Source organism: Acanthochromis polyacanthus, chromosome 19 (assembly GCF_021347895.1).
Source record: "Acanthochromis polyacanthus isolate Apoly-LR-REF ecotype Palm Island chromosome 19, KAUST_Apoly_ChrSc, whole genome shotgun sequence".
NCBI lineage: Eukaryota > Metazoa > Chordata > Actinopteri > Pomacentridae > Acanthochromis > Acanthochromis polyacanthus.
The window spans coordinates 32,723,322-32,742,178 of record NC_067131.1 but is presented as its reverse complement, the minus strand read 5'-3'; the positions used below and the strand labels follow the sequence as shown (position 1 = coordinate 32,742,178).

Genomic DNA, 18,857 nt, shown 5'->3' with positions numbered 1-18,857 from the left:
TTTCTCCTTTGTGAGATTAATAAAGTCTATCTTATCTTATCTTATTGTTGTTATTGTTCTGTTTACTTTGTTTGTCCTGTTACTGCTCTACTGTTCACATTTAGTTACTGTGTTACTGTTATTTATTCATGTCTTTTGGACACTCTGCGCTCAGTACTTGTGTTTTACTACTAAATGTGTATATTCTACTACCCTGTGCTCTGGTCAGACTGTTTCCTCCAGGATGAACAAAGCTGATCTGACCTTAAATCAAACTCTGATCTATGAACTGTGTAGAACTCTAACAACTCTGAGTGCTGCAGCTTTAAGGCAGATGGACGGATGTGCTCCTCCAGATGTTTTAGATTTTATTCAGATTTTCCAAATACATGAAAAACGTCATTTAGAAAATTATAAAATGTGTTTATGTACACATTTACACTAACGCTCATGGTTAACTTAAATCCACAGCTTCAACCAATCAGAGAGCAGCATTAGGAGGGGCGGGGCTTCAGTCTCTACAGCCACTGAGGCTCATGGGTAAATCAGGAGAACCAAGGCTCTGATTGGCCAAACCATTTTCCAGCAACTGAAACATAACCTCTGCGTGTGTTCATGCGTAGCTGCATTTGTGCAGCTTCAAGTTGCGCTGGTCCGAGTATCTCTTTCCGCATTTGTCGCAGATGAACTGCTTCCCGCCGGCGTGCACGTGCCTCTTGTGCGTCCTCAGGTGGCTGCCCTGGCTGAAGCTCTTCCCGCAGATGTCGCAGGCGTACGGTTTCTCTCCGGTGTGGATGCGCAGGTGCAGCTTCAGGCTGTTGGCGTTGTTGAACTTCTTGTCGCAGGAGCTGCACTCGAACGGCTTCTCGCTGGAGTGCGTCCGGCCGTGGGAGTTCAGGCTGCTCTGCTGGCTGAACGTTTTGCCGCATTCCTGGCAGCTGAACGGCCGCTCGCCGGTGTGGACCCTGCGGTGGATCTTCAGGTTCACCGCCTGCCGGAAGCTCTTCCCGCAGAGGTCGCAGCTGAAGGGTCGCAGGCCGCTGTGGATGCGCTGGTGGTTCTTGAGGTTGACGGCGTGTCGGAAGGTTTTGTGGCACTGCTCGCACTTGAAGGGCTTCTGTCCGGTGTGGATAAGGAGGTGCGTCTTCAGCGTGACGGCGCGGGTAAAGCCTTTACCGCAGACGCTGCAGACGAACACCTTCTGGCCGGTGTGCGTGAGCTCGTGGCGGTGCAGGTTCTGCAGCAGGTTGAAGCGGCGTCCGCAGACGTCGCAGCTGTACGGTTGCTCCCCGGTGTGGATGATGGCGTGCGTCTTCAGCTGCGCCTGCTTAGAGAAACGTTTCCCGCATTCCGGACACTGGAACGGCCGCTCGCCGGTGTGCGTCCGGACATGGCTCTGCAGGCTCTGCCGCTGTCGGAAGGCGCGGCCGCAGACGTCGCAGGAGAACGGCTTCTCACCGGAGTGGATGCGGCAGTGGGACTTCAGGTTGCTCTGGGTGGAGAAAGATTTGCCGCAGGTGTTGCAGATGAAGCATTTCCAGGTGACGCTCTGCAGGAGGAACTCCGAGTCGGAAACCTGCGACGGCTGCATGTCGGACGGCGGCTCCTCAGAAGATTCCAGCTGCGCTCCTGCAGCAAAACACGCATTCAGTCGGTTTATCAACGTCTCCATTCATTAAATCATCTGACTGGTCGTTTATGAACACTAAAACCTGAAACAACAAGTCTCCACACAATGTTTAACTGGTTCTGGTTCTACAGCAGGATGGATCCACCTGGTTTATAGCAGAAATACAGAACCACGTTGTGGTTCCACAGAGCTGCAGCACTTTAAACAATCACAGCTGATCAGGTATTGATTGGGTACTGACTCTCAGTGATGGCTCCCAGGTCGATGTTTCCGTGTTCGTCTTTAATGGTCACCGCCAACACAAACGGCGTCTCCACGGTTTCCTCCTCTGTCTTCATCTGCAGCTGCAAGAACACAAGCAGGGACAGTTCAGTGAACGCACCACAGACAGGTCAGGTCAGTGAACGCACCACAGACAGGTCAGGTCAGTGAACGCACCACAGACAGGTCAGGTCAGTGAACGCACCACAGACAGGTCAGGTGAGTCAGCAGGTGGAGTCTTACCTGTGGCGCAGGTTCTGCATCAGAGTTCTCCTGTCGGACTCCATACGAGTGTTCGAGTTCTGCAACACACAGATCACTGTTAATGACATCATGACGTGTCAAGCTGGGGGCGGGGCCTAAGTACAGACTCGTGACGTGCCGGGCTGGGGGCGGGGCCTACGTACCGACTCGTGCGTCGTTCAGGTTGCTGAGCACGTTGAGGACAGCGGTCTGAGGCCTCCTGCAGCTCCTCGAGGTCTCCAGCAGCAGACGACCTTCATCCACGATGTTCAGGATCTTCCCCAGAGCCTCGTTCCCCAGAACCTCCATGACGGACGCAAACAGCACCTGAGGACCAGGTGAGGTCACAGGCCACAGGTGGAAGTTTTTCCAGTGAATTCAAGTTTTATTCAAGCCGGTTAAAGACACCCTGAGCTTCATGAACTAAACTAGCTAACCTCCAGATCAGAGCTGCAAACATTAATAATTAACTAAAAAACTAATGTGGATCAGAGTTTCCTCAAATGTCTTGTTTAGTCCAGAGATCTTAAGTTTGGATTGAAACTACATTTATCTGATAAAAACTACATTTATCTGATTAAAACTACATTTCTACTAGTACTACATTTCTACTGGATAAAAACTACATTTCCCGGCGGGCCGCTGGCTGTGAGCGCAGCCGCACTGAGGCAGCTGATCTCGGGTTAACCCTCTCCCTCCTCACCATCGTCTCCCGGCTCTCCGTCTTCGGTCTGGCCGGCTCAGGAGCCTCCTCCCCGGCTCCGCTCTCCGGGCAGCCGGTCCTGGAGGCCGGACTGACCTCCAACAGCTTCTGTAGCTCCGCCACCGCGGCGTGGACCAGAGACTCCATGACGGCGGCCAGCTGGGTGTGCAGCCCCGCGGAGGAGCTCATCCTGCGGGCGGAAGCTAACCGGCTGGAGGTCCCGGTACGAGGGGCATCAGCGTCGGAGCTCCGGGAGGTTTCACCGGTTAACGGGTAAAACCGGAGAAAAGAACCGAGTCCGGTCCGACAACAACACACCACCGGAACACTCACCGATTACGATTCCGAAGGGAAACAGAGTCCGACAAAGGTTCCGCCTCCTCCCTTACTTCCTGTCTACACAATAAAAGGAGGAAAGAGTGCGTGTGCGCGTGGTCCTGCAAATCAAACCAAAGACAACTTATATGACTATAAATCAGCTCAAACAGTAAAAATCTGCAGTAAAGAACCGAAAAAAGTCACTAGAACAAATAATATCTTCTAAATAATGATAGAAAGAAAAGTAGTCCAAATGTTTTATTAAAGCAAGAATAAAAACTACCATTAAATGCCTCCAAAGTGTTAATATTAGCATTAAAAATCAGGATCATTATATTAATGATTAACAAAGCATCAGATTAAATAAAAATGCACTAAATGTTCCAAAGTATTCATGAACCATCTGAAATAAGGTAAAAACGTTCCAAAAGCTTGATCGAAACCCTCAAATTCCTAAATCCACAAAATGTCTTCAAGTAAATGGTTTATCCAAAGCGCTTTACATGATGATACGTCACATTTACCCATTCACACACTGATGGTGGGAGCTACCATGCAAGGCGCTAACCACGACCCACCAGGAGCTATTAGGGGTTCGGTGTCTTGCTCAGGGACACCTCGACATGAGCACGACGGGCCGAGGATCGAACCGGCAACCTTCCTGTTACAAGACGCCCACTGAGCCATGCCCCCCCTATTAGCCAAGTATTAGTCAAGTGTCAGCAGGTCCTATGGAAGGACGTGAAAGAAGACTGAAGAACACGCAGAAAGCGTCCAAAAACACGGATACGCTGTTCTGTATGTGACGTTCCACAAATACCTTTATAAATGTTTTAAAACTGGATTTAAAGTCGTGTAAAGCAGCTAAAAAACTAGGAAAAAATATAACATAGTAATGTAATAATAATAAAATAAAGTAGTTAAATAATAATAAAAATATAAAATAGCAATATAATAAAGTAGCTAAAATAATAAAAAATATAAAATAACCAAAATACTAACACAAATGAAAATCATAATATAATAAAAAAATAAAGTGGTTAAATAACAATGAAAATATAAAATAACTATCATAAAATGCAGCAGCTAAAATAATAAAAATGAAAATCATAATAATAAAATAAAGGAGCTCCAGCTGCTGCTTCATCCTCAAGAGTCTGATTATTTATCAGCTACAGATCAGCATTTTTACTGCAAGAAAACAATATGTCGGGACGTAACGCACGTGCACTGGATCCACTGGATCCTACCACTAGTAAGATCCAGCGGTGGGATCCAGCGGTGGGATCCAGTGCTACATCCCTACAGGTAGCAGTAGCGTAGCTCCAGTTAGCCCCACTGTGACTCCACTCTGTATCATCAGTCGTCTTTGGAAAGTGAAGTCAGCGTCGTAGGACTGGATATCTGTAAAATGACCTCATAGGTCTTCAGTCTTCTGCCAAAGATCAGCTGGAAATCGGTGAAATGAGGTTCTGATGTCAGTTCGTCTCCAGGTTCTGCGTTCTGTTTACCTTCATTTACCTGCAGGAAGCTACAACCACTGGGTGGCGCTCTGGTCACCTCTGCCACATGAGGCTGATGTTTTCTATCAACCACAGAATTCTAAGTGTTCCACAGAACCAGGAGAACATCTAATCTTTATCGTGTTGTCATTTGAAGCTGCTCTTTGTGTTTTTATTGTTTTTAGCAGATTTCTGTCACTAAACATGTTCAACATATTCTTCATTAAATGACCACAACCTTTCTCTGTTTCCTGCTTTTTATTTCCACATTTCTTCTGTTTGCTGCCTGGAGTTGAGACATCCTGAACAAAAACACCACAGAAGAAGAAGAGACAGGACTCTCATAAATAAATGTTCTCTTCCATTTCTTCTGGAACTGCTGGGTTTTAAATGCTTTTCTGCTGATTTGACTTTTTTTTCCATCAGTCTTTTGAAACCAAAAGCAGCTTTTTAAAATCTCTCTATGTTTTATTGAAGTGTTCAGATCAGACGGTAAATAACTCAGAGGTAGTTCCATGTTTTACACAGAAATTATTACTGACGTTTGTCATAAATTATTTAAAATACTCTTCATTGAAACCACATGAAAGTATTCAGAAGATCAAAGAAAATTAAACATCTGTTTGTGTTCAGACTGCTGGAGGAAACTAACAGACAGGTTGTTCTGTGGAGAACACACAGAACCTCAACATACAGAACCAGGACGAGTTCTCAACGTTCCTTCATAAACCTGCTGCTGCTCTGAGGAAACCTGACAACTCGGATCCTCACAGGCTGCAGCCGGTCCCGGTCCCGGTCCTGGTCCTACACATGATGAAGGCTGAGGGTCACATGACTGTCAGTCCTGATTCAGGAACATGTGGAACCAGTTGTGTTTGTTTCTCATCAGTCGTCTCAGAGCTCTGAGGAGGAGATCTTCAGGGTTCTATCAGAGAACACAAAGGTTCTCTATGAGCAGCACCTGCTGACGTGAAGAACGTGTCAGGAACATGTGAAGAACATGTGAAGGACTCACTGGGACCACCTGAAGAACGTGTGAAGAACATATTGGGAACATACTGGTAACATGTCAGAAACACATTAAGGACATGCTAGGATCACAAAAGGAGAACATCAGGAACACATCAGACGTGTCAGGAACACGTGTGGCCACCTCCTCTGAGCTCTGATTGGAAGCTACGGTCCGTCCTTGCCGTGTCGCTGGCGGTCCGCCCACTCCCTGATGAGGCGGTTTGCGACGGCGTGTGGCGGCGGCAGCCAGATGGCGGGGGGGTCGCCTCTCCTGGGCGGAGCCTTCACCTGCAGAGCACAGGTGATCTCATCCAGAGAGAACCAGCGAGCGTCCTCCAGCTCCGAGTGGTCCACATCCACCTGAACACAGCAGGTCACATGACCCGTACAGGTCACTGACAGACAACAGGTCACTGACAGACAGCAGGTCACTGACAGACAACAGGTCACTGACAGACAACAGGTCACTGACAGACAACAGGTCAGTGACAGACAACAGGTCACTGACAGACAACAGGTCACTGACAGACAACAGGTCACTGACAGACAACAGGTCACTGACAGACAACAGGTCACTGACAGACAGCAGGTCACTGACAGACAACAGGTCACTGACAGACAACAGGTCACTGACAGACAGCAGGTCACTGACAGACAACAGGTCACTGACAGACAGCAGGTCACTGACAGACAGCAGGTCACTGACAGACAACAGGTCACTGACAGACAGCAGGTCACTGACAGACAGCAGGTCACTGACAGACAGCAGGTCACTGACAGACAGCAGGTCACTGACAGACAACAGGTCAGTGACAGACAACAGGTCACTGACAGACAACAGGTCACTGACAGACAACAGGTCACTGACAGACAGCAGGTCACTGACAGACAACAGGTCACTGACAGACAACAGGTCACTGACAGACAACAGGTCACTGACAGACAACAGGTCACTGACAGACAGCAGGTCACTGACAGACAGCAGGTCACTGACAGACAACAGGTCAGTGACAGACAACAGGTCACTGACAGACAGCAGGTCACTGACAGACAGCAGGTCACTGACAGACAACAGGTCACTGACAGACAACAGGTCACTGACAGACAGCAGGTCACTGACAGACAACAGGTCACTGACAGACAGCAGGTCACTGACAGACAACAGGTCACTGACAGACAACAGGTCAGTGACAGACAACAGGTCACTGACAGACAACAGGTCACTGACAGACAGCAGGTCACTGACAGACAGCAGGTCACTGACAGACAACAGGTCACTGACAGACAACAGGTCACTGACAGACAGCAGGTCACTGACAGACAACAGGTCACTGACAGACAACAGGTCACTGACAGACAGCAGGTCACTGACAGACAGCAGGTCACTGACAGACAACAGGTCACTGACAGACAGCAGGTCACTGACAGACAGCAGGTCACTGACAGACAACAGGTCACTGACAGAAAGCAGGTCACTGACAGACAACAGGTCACTGACAGACAACAGGTCACTGACAGACAACAGGTCACTGACAGACAGCAGGTCACTGACAGACAGCAGGTCACTGACAGACAACAGGTCACTGACAGACAACAGGTCACTGACAGACAACAGGTCACTGACAGACAACAGGTCACTGACAGACAACAGGTCAGTGACAGACAACAGGTCACTGACAGACAGCAGGTCACTGACAGACAGCAGGTCACTGACAGACAACAGGTCACTGACAGACAGCAGGTCACTGACAGACAACAGGTCACTGACAGACAGCAGGTCACTGACAGACAGCAGGTCACTGACAGACAGCAGGTCACTGACAGACAACAGGTCAGTGACAGACAACAGGTCACTGACAGACAACAGGTCACTGACAGACAACAGGTCACTGACAGACAGCAGGTCACTGACAGACAACAGGTCACTGACAGACAGCAGGTCACTGACAGACAACAGGTCACTGACAGACAACAGGTCACTGACAGACAGCAGGTCACTGACAGACAGCAGGTCACTGACAGACAACAGGTCAGTGACAGACAACAGGTCAGTGACAGACAACAGGTCACTGACAGACAGCAGGTCACTGACAGACAACAGGTCACTGACAGACAACAGGTCACTGACAGACAGCAGGTCACTGACAGACAGCAGGTCACTGACAGACAACAGGTCACTGACAGACAACAGGTCAGTGACAGACAACAGGTCAGTGACAGACAGCAGGTCACTGACAGACAACAGGTCACTGACAGACAGCAGGTCACTGACAGACAACAGGTCACTGACAGACAACAGGTCACTGACAGACAGCAGGTCACTGACAGACAACAGGTCACTGACAGACAGCAGGTCACTGACAGACAACAGGTCACTGACAGACAGCAGGTCACTGACAGACAACAGGTCACTGACAGACAACAGGTCACTGACAGACAGCAGGTCACTGACAGACAGCAGGTCACTGACAGACAACAGGTCACTGACAGACAACAGGTCAGTGACAGACAACAGGTCAGTGACAGACAGCAGGTCACTGACAGACAACAGGTCACTGACAGACAACAGGTCACTGACAGACAACAGGTCAGTGACAGACAACAGGTCAGTGACAGACAGCAGGTCACTGACAGACAACAGGTCACTGACAGACAACAGGTCACTGACAGACAACAGGTCACTGACAGACAACAGGTCAGTGACAGACAGCAGGTCACTGACAGACAACAGGTCACTGACAGACAACAGGTCACTGACAGACAGCAGGTCACTGACAGACAGCAGGTCACTGACAAACAACAGGTCACTGACAGACAACAGGTCACTGACAGACAACAGGTCAGTGACAGACAGCAGGTCACTGACAGACAACAGGTCACTGACAGACAACAGGTCACTGACAGACAGCAGGTCACTGACAGACAACAGGTCACTGACAGACAGCAGGTCACTGACAGACAACAGGTCACTGACAGACAGCAGATCACTGACAGACAACAGGTCACTGACAGACAACAGGTCACTGACAGACAACAGGTCACTGACAGACAACAGGTCACTGACAGACAACAGGTCACTGACAGACAGCAGGTCACTGACAGACAGCAGGTCACTGACAGACAACAGGTCACTGACAGACAGCAGGTCACTGACAGACAACAGGTCACTGACAGACAACAGGTCACTGACAGACAACAGGTCAGTGACAGACAACAGGTCACTGACAGACAGCAGGTCAGTGACAGACAACAGGTCAGTGACAAACAGCAGGTCACTGACAAACAGCAGGTCACTGACAGACAACAGGTCACTGACAGACAGCAGGTCACTGACAGACAGCAGGTCACTGACAGACAACAGGTCACTGACAGACAACAGGTCACTGACAAACAGCAGGTCACTGACAGACAGCAGGTCACTGACAGACAACAGGTCACTGACAGACAGCAGGTCACTGCCAGACAACAGGTCACTGACAGACAGCAGGTCACTGACAGACAGCAGGTCACTGACAGACAGCAGGTCACTGACAGACAGCAGGTCACTGACAGACAACAGGTCACTGACAGACAACAGGTCACTGACAGACAGCAGGTCACTGACAGACAGCAGGTCACTGACAGACAACAGGTCACTGACAGACAGCAGGTCACTGACAGACAGCAGGTCACTGACAGACAACAGGTCACTGACAGACAACAGGTCACTGACAGACAGCAAGTCACTGACAGACAACAGGTCACTGACAGACAGCAGGTCACTGACAGACAGCAGGTCACTGACAGACAACAGGTCACTGACAGACAACAGGTCACTGACAGACAACAGGTCACTGACAGACAACAGGTCACTGACAGACAACAGGTCACTGACAGACAACAGGTCACTGACAGACAGCAGGTCACTGACAGACAGCAGGTCACTGACAGACAACAGGTCACTGACAGACAGCAGGTCACTGACAGACAACAGGTCACTGACAGACAACAGGTCACTGACAGACAACAGGTCAGTGACAGACAACAGGTCACTGACAGACAGCAGGTCAGTGACAGACAACAGGTCAGTGACAAACAGCAGGTCACTGACAAACAGCAGGTCACTGACAGACAACAGGTCACTGACAGACAGCAGGTCACTGACAGACAGCAGGTCACTGACAGACAACAGGTCACTGACAGACAACAGGTCACTGACAAACAGCAGGTCACTGACAGACAGCAGGTCACTGACAGACAACAGGTCACTGACAGACAGCAGGTCACTGCCAGACAACAGGTCACTGACAGACAGCAGGTCACTGACAGACAGCAGGTCACTGACAGACAGCAGGTCACTGACAGACAGCAGGTCACTGACAGACAACAGGTCACTGACAGACAACAGGTCACTGACAGACAGCAGGTCACTGACAGACAGCAGGTCACTGACAGACAACAGGTCACTGACAGACAGCAGGTCACTGACAGACAGCAGGTCACTGACAGACAACAGGTCACTGACAGACAACAGGTCACTGACAGACAACAGGTCACTGACAGACAGCAGGTCACTGACAGACAACAGGTCACTGACAGACAACAGGTCACTGACAGACAACAGGTCACTGACAAACAGCAGGTCACTGACAGACAGCAGGTCACTGACAGACAACAGGTCACTGACAGACAGCAGGTCACTGCCAGACAACAGGTCACTGACAGACAGCAGGTCACTGACAGACAGCAGGTCACTGACAGACAGCAGGTCACTGACAGACAGCAGGTCACTGACAGACAACAGGTCACTGACAGACAACAGGTCACTGACAGACAGCAGGTCACTGACAGACAGCAGGTCACTGACAGACAACAGGTCACTGACAGACAGCAGGTCACTGACAGACAGCAGGTCACTGACAGACAACAGGTCACTGACAGACAACAGGTCACTGACAGACAGCAAGTCACTGACAGACAACAGGTCACTGACAGACAGCAGGTCACTGACAGACAGCAGGTCACTGACAGACAACAGGTCACTGACAGACAACAGGTCACTGACAGACAACAGGTCACTGACAGACAACAGGTCACTGACAGACAACAGGTCACTGACAGACAACAGGTCACTGACAGACAGCAGGTCACTGACAGACAGCAGGTCACTGACAGACAACAGGTCACTGACAGACAGCAGGTCACTGACAGACAACAGGTCACTGACAGACAACAGGTCACTGACAGACAACAGGTCAGTGACAGACAACAGGTCACTGACAGACAGCAGGTCAGTGACAGACAACAGGTCAGTGACAAACAGCAGGTCACTGACAAACAGCAGGTCACTGACAGACAACAGGTCACTGACAGACAGCAGGTCACTGACAGACAGCAGGTCACTGACAGACAACAGGTCACTGACAGACAACAGGTCACTGACAAACAGCAGGTCACTGACAGACAGCAGGTCACTGACAGACAACAGGTCACTGACAGACAGCAGGTCACTGCCAGACAACAGGTCACTGACAGACAGCAGGTCACTGACAGACAGCAGGTCACTGACAGACAGCAGGTCACTGACAGACAGCAGGTCACTGACAGACAACAGGTCACTGACAGACAACAGGTCACTGACAGACAGCAGGTCACTGACAGACAGCAGGTCACTGACAGACAACAGGTCACTGACAGACAGCAGGTCACTGACAGACAGCAGGTCACTGACAGACAACAGGTCACTGACAGACAACAGGTCACTGACAGACAACAGGTCACTGACAGACAGCAGGTCACTGACAGACAACAGGTCACTGACAGACAACAGGTCACTGACAGACAACAGGTCACTGACAGACAACAGGTCACTGACAGACAGCAAGTCACTGACAGACAACAGGTCACTGACAGACAGCAGGTCACTGACAGACAGCAGGTCACTGACAGACAACAGGTCACTGACAGACAACAGGTCACTGACAGACAACAGGTCACTGACAGACAACAGGTCACTGACAGACAACAGGTCACTGACAGACAACAGGTCACTGACAGACAGCAGGTCACTGACAGACAGCAGGTCACTGACAGACAACAGGTCACTGACAGACAGCAGGTCACTGACAGACAACAGGTCACTGACAGACAACAGGTCACTGACAGACAACAGGTCAGTGACAGACAACAGGTCACTGACAGACAGCAGGTCAGTGACAGACAACAGGTCAGTGACAAACAGCAGGTCACTGACAAACAGCAGGTCACTGACAGACAACAGGTCACTGACAGACAGCAGGTCACTGACAGACAGCAGGTCACTGACAGACAACAGGTCACTGACAGACAACAGGTCACTGACAAACAGCAGGTCACTGACAGACAGCAGGTCACTGACAGACAACAGGTCACTGACAGACAGCAGGTCACTGCCAGACAACAGGTCACTGACAGACAGCAGGTCACTGACAGACAGCAGGTCACTGACAGACAGCAGGTCACTGACAGACAGCAGGTCACTGACAGACAACAGGTCACTGACAGACAACAGGTCACTGACAGACAGCAGGTCACTGACAGACAGCAGGTCACTGACAGACAACAGGTCACTGACAGACAGCAGGTCACTGACAGACAGCAGGTCACTGACAGACAACAGGTCACTGACAGACAACAGGTCACTGACAGACAGCAAGTCACTGACAGACAACAGGTCACTGACAGACAGCAGGTCACTGACAGACAGCAGGTCACTGACAGACAACAGGTCACTGACAGACAACAGGTCACTGACAGACAACAGGTCACTGACAGACAGCAGGTCACTGACAGACAACAGGTCACTGACAGACAGCAGGTCACTGACAGACAGCAGGTCACTGACAGACAGCAGGTCACTGACAGACAACAGGTCACTGACAGACAGCAGGTCACTGACAGACAACAGGTCACTGACAGACAACAGGTCACTGACAGACAGCAGGTCACTGACAGACAAGGTCACTGACAGACAGCAGGTCACTGACAGACAGCAGGTCACTGACAGACAACAGGTCACTGACAGACAGCAGGTCACTGACAGACAGCAGGTCACTGACAGACAACAGGTCACTGACAGACAACAGGTCACTGACAGACAACAGGTCACTGACAGACAGCAGGTCACTGACAGACAACAGGTCACTGACAGACAACAGGTCACTGACAGACAACAGGTCACTGACAGACAGCAGGTCACTGACAGACAACAGGTCACTGACAGACAACAGGTCACTGACAGACACCTTAAAACACCTGCGTGTTAAAATCACTGAACAGGTTCAGTGTCAGAAGGTCTGTACTTCAGCAGTCTTTCCTATGCAGCACATCTTCCTTAATGATCAGCTTATGGAGGTTTCCTTTGGTAAATAATATTCACCTGTGTGAGCTCACCTGACAGTGGGCGGGGCTAACAGAGGCGTGGCAGGCCACCATGAAGGAGCTGTGAGGGAAAGGCCAGTGCTGTGAGGAGCTGTAGGAGATGTTCTGGACCTCCAGGCCCACCTCCTCCGCCACCTCCCGACGCAAAGTCTCCTCCAGAGTCTCACCTGGACCAATCAGAGACAGACAGGTGACCCGGTTAACATGGTGACGGACAGGTGTGTCTGCACACAGACAGGTGAGACTGACCCATGTTACAGAAGCCGGCCAGAGCGCTGTAGAGCCCCCGAGGGAAGGACGCCTGGCGACCCAGCAGACACCGAGTCCCATCAGACACCAGGACGATCATTACCGGAGACATCTGGGACAGACCAGTTAGAGACCAGTTAGAGACCAGCACAGACCAGTTAGAGACCAGTACAGACCAGTTAGAGACCAGCAAAGACCAGTTAGAGACCAAATAGAGACCAGTTAGAGACCAGTACAGACCAGTTAGAGACCAGTACAGACCAGTTAGAGACCAGCAAAGACCAGTTAGAGACCAAATAGAGACCAGTTAGAGACCAGTACAGACCAGTACAGACCAGTAGAGACCAGTACAGACCAGTTAGAGACCAGTACAGACCAGTTAGAGACCAGCAAAGACCAGTTAGAGACCAAATAGAGACCAGTTAGAGACCAGTAGAGACCAATTAGAGACCAGTACAGACCAGTAGAGACCAGTAGAGACCAGTACAGACCAGTTAGAGACCAGTACAGACCAGTTAGAGACCAGTACAGACCAGTTAGAGACCAGTACAGACCAGTTAGAGACCAGTTAGAGACCAGTACAGACCAGTTAGAGACCAGTACAGACCAGTAGAGACCAGTACAGACCAGTTAGAGACCAGTACAGACCAGTTAGAGACCAGTTAGAGACCAGTACAGACCAGTTAGAGACCAGTACAGACCAGTTAGAGACCAGTTAGAGACCAGTAGAGACCAGTTAGAGACCAGTACAGACCAGTTAGAGACCAAATAGAGACCAGTTAGAGACCAGTAGAGACCAATTAGAAACCAAATAGAGACCAGTTAGAGACCAGTAGAGACCAATTAGAGACCAGTAGAGACCAATTAGAGACCAGTACAGACCAGTACAGACCAGTTAGAGACCAGTTAACTGTACATAGATCACCTACAACAATGCCACAAGCTGCTCATGTTCTGGTTCTGGTTCTGGTTCAGACCTGGCTCTGGTTCAGACCTGGTTCTGGCTCAGACCTGGCTCTGGTTCTGGTCCGTTACCTGTGGGTAGTAGGTGGTGGAGCTGCTGCTGCAGAACCTCTGGCTGCCAGCCTGGTTCCGTTGGGTCGGCTGACCCGTAGCGCTGCAGAACCCGTTGGTCTGATGCCAGCGCAGCAGAGCCTGACCCTGTAGGACAGAACACGGTCAGAACCAGAACACAGAACAGTGAAGACTGGACGGTCAGAGACCAGAACCGGGCCGGCTGCAGGTACCCACCTTGGCCACCAGAGGCGCCTCAGCCCCCTTCAGAAGGAAGAAGGCCTTCCTCAGATCCACAAAGGTTCCTCCACACCGTTCTTCTACTGCTGCCTGGTCCAGTTCTCCTGAACACACACCAGAACCTTCAGAACTTACAGGAGCTCAGCAGCCTGCCTCCAAGCATCACGCAGTGTTCTTACCAACGTCCAGACAGAACTGAGCCTGGTTCTGTTCAGAGCAGCCAATCAGAACCGACTCCTTCAACAGAGACCTGTCGGAGCCGAGGTTCTCCAGAACTGGCTGCAAGTCTGAAACGTAAAACACCAGAACCGTTAGAAGGTCCGAGCTGAGGTTCAAAGTTCTGCACTGAATGTTCCAGGACCAGGTTCTGCTCTGGTTCTGCTCTGGTTCTGGTCTGGTTCTGCTCTGGTTCTGTACCTGACCCGGTGAGTGCTGATGTTCTGAAGGTTCCTCTGTCGGTGTGCTGCAGCAGAGGAGACAAACTGTGGAACAGAAAAATGCGACCGTTCTGCAGCGCTGCAGCGCACGCATCATCATCCTCCTTCAGCCGGTTCACGTACCTGACAACCCAGAATCAATCAGTCAGTAAATCAGTCAATCAATCAATCAATCAATCAATCAATCAATCAATCAATCAGTCAGTAAATCAGTCAATCAGTAAATCAATCAATCAATCAATCAATCAATCAGTCAGTGAATCAGTCAATCAGTAAATCAGTCAATCAATCAGTCAGTAAATCAATCAATCAATCTGTCAATCAATCAATCAAACAATCAGCCAATCAATCAGTCAGTCAGTAAATCAATCAATCAATCAATCAATCAATCAGTCAGTAAATCAATCAATCAATCAGTCAATCAGTCAATCTGTCAATCAAACAATCAATCAATCAATCAGTAAATCAATCAATCAATCAGTCAGTCAATCAGTCAATCAATCAATCAGTCAATCAGTAAATCAATCAATCAATCAGTCAGTCAATCAGTAAATCAATCAGTCAATCAATCAATCAGTCAGTCAGTAAATCAATCAATCAATCAGTCAGTAAATCAATCAATCAATCAGTCAGTAAATCAATCAGTCAATCAATCAGTCAATCAAACAATCAGCCAATCAATCAATCAATCAGTCAATCAATCAGTCAATCAGTCAATCTGTCAATCAAACAATCAATCAATCAATCAGTAAATCAGTCAATCAATCAATCAGTCAATCAGTAAATCAATCAATCAATCAGTCAGTCAATCAGTAAATCAATCAATCAATCAATCAATCAATCAGTCAATCAAACAATCAGCCAATCAATCAATCAGTCAGTAAATCAATCAGTCAATCAATCAGTCAATCAAACAATCAGCCAATCAATCAATCAGTCAATCAGTCAATCAATCAGTCAATCAATCAATCAATCAAACAATCAATCAATCAGTCAGTCAGTAAATTAATCAATCAATCAGTCAGTAAATCAATCAATCAATCAGTCAATCAGTAAATCAATCAATCAATCAGTCAATCAGTAAATCAATCAATCAATCAGTCAATCAGTCAATCAATCAATCAAACAATCAATCAATCAGTCAGTCAGTAAATCAATCAATCAATCAGTCAGTAAATCAATCAATCAGTCAGTAAATCAATCAATCAATCAGTCAGTAAATCAATCAGTAAATCAATCAGTCAGTAAATCAATCAATCAGTCAGTAAATCAATCAATCAATCAATCAGTCAGTAAATCAGTCAATCAGTCAGTAAATCAATCAATCAGTCAGTAAATCAATCAATCAATCAATCAGTCAGTAAATCAATCAATCAGTCAGTAAATCAATCAATCAGTCAATCAATCACCTCATCCTGGACACGTATCCTGAGCAGCAGCGGCTCAGTGGACACTTTGTGGCAGAGAGGAGGATCCTCAGAGGTCTGAACATGGCCGGACTGGACCGAACCGGACTGGACCGAACCGGACTGGACCGAACCGGACTGGACTGGTTCTGCTGCCTGTAAGTGAAACAACACCTGGACATTATTGTTATTATTAGTATTTATCATTACCACTGTTATTTTGATGATGATCTGTTTTAGAACAGAAACCAGGCCGAGGCTGCAGCATTTAAAAGTTCTATAGAACACAAACAATAAACAATAAACCGGACTGAAGCCGTGTGTCCACTGTATGTGATTTTCCCACACGGCACCGCATCACATGTGAACATCACACGGCCAGCAGGCGGTCACTAGTGGACCACAGCATGGTCACATGACAGCAACAGCAGGTCACTACGTGGTCACATGACCGAGCTTTTGGGGAATCTCTGCACGCCGCATCTAATTTACATAAAGTAGAAGTCCAGTCTACTTTATGCAAATGAGCTGCAGGTAAACACACCGGATCACAGATGGAAACGCACCACACCCGGACCAGAATGCCACATGTGGGGTGTTTCCAGCTGTGATCCGGTGTGTTTACCTGCAGCTCATTTACATAGACTGGACTCCAGCATGCAGAGATTCCACACATCCTGAAACTGTCCTCAAACATCTAAACTAACCATCAGTGAAATAAAACCAGGACACATTCAGCTGCTGCAGCTTATTTCTCTCCTCAAATGATTTCAGAAACACTTTTCCCTGAAGTGTTTTGTAATAATAGACAAAGTTTGCAGCCGAGCCGCCATGTTGGTCCGGTTTGAAATCCAGGAGCAGACCAGCCCCCGAGTCGATGCGTTTGTCCAATCAGGGGAGGAAAGCAGCTTAAAGAAGGTGTTGAACACAGTTCTCTAGAGGAGAAGCTTCTAACAGCTGGATCTGAGCACGCATCGTAACCATTAGTGTTTTAGAAATAAAAGGGAGTTTGTGGTCCAGCCGCTGCGTTTATCAGACTCATCTGCTGGACTGTCAGCTGAAAGCTCGGTCATGTGACCACGCTGTGGTCCACTAGTGACCGCCCACCGGCCGTGACATGTTCAGGTGCGGTACGTTGCCGTGCATGAAAAGCAAACATAGTGGACACAGACCTTAACAGCTGTTCAGGGACTCTCATTCCTCCTTCATCCATCTGCTGTCAGACTGAACTGATGCTAACATAAACACATTTCCTTGCACTGCTCTCATTTATTTATAGTGCAGCAATTCTCTATTTATTCATGTTCATCCTACATGCTTGTACATATTGTTTGTTCATCCATCCATCCATCCATCCATCCATCCTCTATTCACCGCTTTATCCTCACTAGGGTCATGGGGGGGCTGGAGTCTATCCCAGCTGACTGAAGACAGGGGACACCCTGGACATTCTGTTAGTATAATTGTTATATTTACTGTATATTGCTGAAGGAACACGGGAAATTTCCCGACATGGGTAGTAAAAGGATCATCTTATCTTCACTGTGTTCTCCATGACGTTCTTAAACTCATTAATGGCTGTGAATGATTCTAGTTTAACCCTCAGGAAGATGATTCCAGGACCATGATGGGAGAACGCTGTTAACCAGAGACTGCGAGAACCCGAGGAACCAGAGACTGCTAGAACCCAGGGAACCATTGAACAACAGCCACTGGGAGGGTAGATGTCTCGATGACTGATCATCATTCATAAACAGAAGACAGGAACCCTGGGACTACCTTGAGTTATCTGCAGAGTCTGACTGCAGCGCTCTGATTGGACGCACTGAAGTGTTCCACCAGGAGAGAGAACCTGCAGCGCCTTCTGCTGGACGAACCTCTTTTCTGTTCATGTTGACAGAAACGAGCCGAACCTCCTTTAAAACCTGAATTCTCGGTTGGTTTGTTTCTTCCAGAACTTTAAATAGATGATTAGAGAACTTTAAGGTGGACCTGGAGGTTCTGCTGCTCATATTTACCAAACAGAAACGTTCTGCTGCTCCACAGTTCGGATAACTTTGATTCAGTTCCGGTTCGGTTCGGACCCAGAGAGAACAGATGTCCGGTTCTAACGATCCGCAGCTCAGAGAGAGTTTAGCGGACTAGAACGAGATAAATGTGAAGTTTGATAAATACCTGAAGAACGAGGAGACCTCCACCGCCTTCTTCTTCTGCTGTTGTTGTTTTTCAGCCTCACATCTCTGTCGCCCCCTGTCGGACACACCACATTGTTACTATTATTATTATTATTAACAACAGAATTTATTTATTTTCCTCTTTATTTTTTATATTTTACACACACACACACACACACACACACACACACACACACACACACACACACACACACACATATATAAAAAATGTATCCCTATTTAATTCATTTTTGTCATTCAAAGGTTAAATAATAACCCACAATAAATAGTA

The 18,857-nt window shown here is 48.4% G+C and overlaps 3 protein-coding genes across 4 annotated transcripts in view; 1 reads left to right on the top strand and 2 right to left on the bottom strand.

Annotated features, from left to right (window-relative positions):
* rpp30 (ribonuclease P/MRP 30 subunit) overlaps positions 1-18,857 on the top strand; it is a 130,979-nt gene that overhangs the window by 96,427 nt on the left and 15,695 nt on the right. The window lies entirely within an intron of this gene.
* Positions 335-3,226, bottom strand: LOC127531096 (zinc finger protein OZF-like). 2 transcript variants are annotated; one of them, XM_051939557.1, is made up of 5 exons: positions 2,817-3,226; positions 2,278-2,440; positions 2,114-2,172; positions 1,851-1,947; positions 335-1,608 (listed from the first exon to the last, which is right to left on the bottom strand). In XM_051939557.1, exons 1-5 carry the CDS (start codon positions 3,003-3,005, stop codon positions 593-595), a joined length of 1,524 nt encoding a protein of 507 aa, XP_051795517.1. In that variant the 5' UTR covers positions 3,006-3,226; the 3' UTR covers positions 335-592. The 2 variants fall into 2 exon arrangements, with proteins under 2 accessions (XP_051795517.1, XP_051795516.1); XM_051939556.1 differs by having other exon boundaries at positions 1,851-1,953; positions 2,817-3,093.
* LOC127531098 (NAD(P)H pyrophosphatase NUDT13, mitochondrial-like) lies at positions 3,378-18,669 on the bottom strand. The gene is made up of 9 exons (XM_051939559.1): positions 18,567-18,669; positions 16,395-16,547; positions 14,966-15,108; positions 14,728-14,835; positions 14,546-14,652; positions 14,330-14,455; positions 13,295-13,406; positions 13,058-13,212; positions 3,378-6,007 (listed from the first exon to the last, which is right to left on the bottom strand). The coding sequence occupies exons 2-9, from the start codon at positions 16,475-16,477 to the stop codon at positions 5,813-5,815; spliced, it is 1,029 nt and encodes a 342-aa protein (XP_051795519.1). The 5' UTR covers positions 16,478-16,547; positions 18,567-18,669; the 3' UTR covers positions 3,378-5,812.

Coding starts and splice junctions, on each gene's coding strand:
- LOC127531096 (XM_051939556.1), bottom strand. CDS start 3,005: ATGAGCTCCTCCGCGGGGCTGCACACCCAGCTGGCCGCCGTCATGGAG. Junction 2,173..2,277: donor CCTGAACGACGCACGAGTCG/GTACGTAGGCCC, acceptor TGTGTGTTGCAG/AACTCGAACACTCGTATGGA. Junction 1,954..2,113: donor ATGCAGAACCTGCGCCACAG/GTAAGACTCCAC, acceptor GTGTTCTTGCAG/CTGCAGATGAAGACAGAGGA.
- LOC127531098 (XM_051939559.1), bottom strand. CDS start 16,477: ATGTTCAGACCTCTGAGGATCCTCCTCTCTGCCACAAAGTGTCCACTG. Junction 14,836..14,965: donor ATCAGCACTCACCGGGTCAG/GTACAGAACCAG, acceptor TTTACGTTTCAG/ACTTGCAGCCAGTTCTGGAG. Junction 13,213..13,294: donor GGCCGGCTTCTGTAACATGG/GTCAGTCTCACC, acceptor TGATTGGTCCAG/GTGAGACTCTGGAGGAGACT.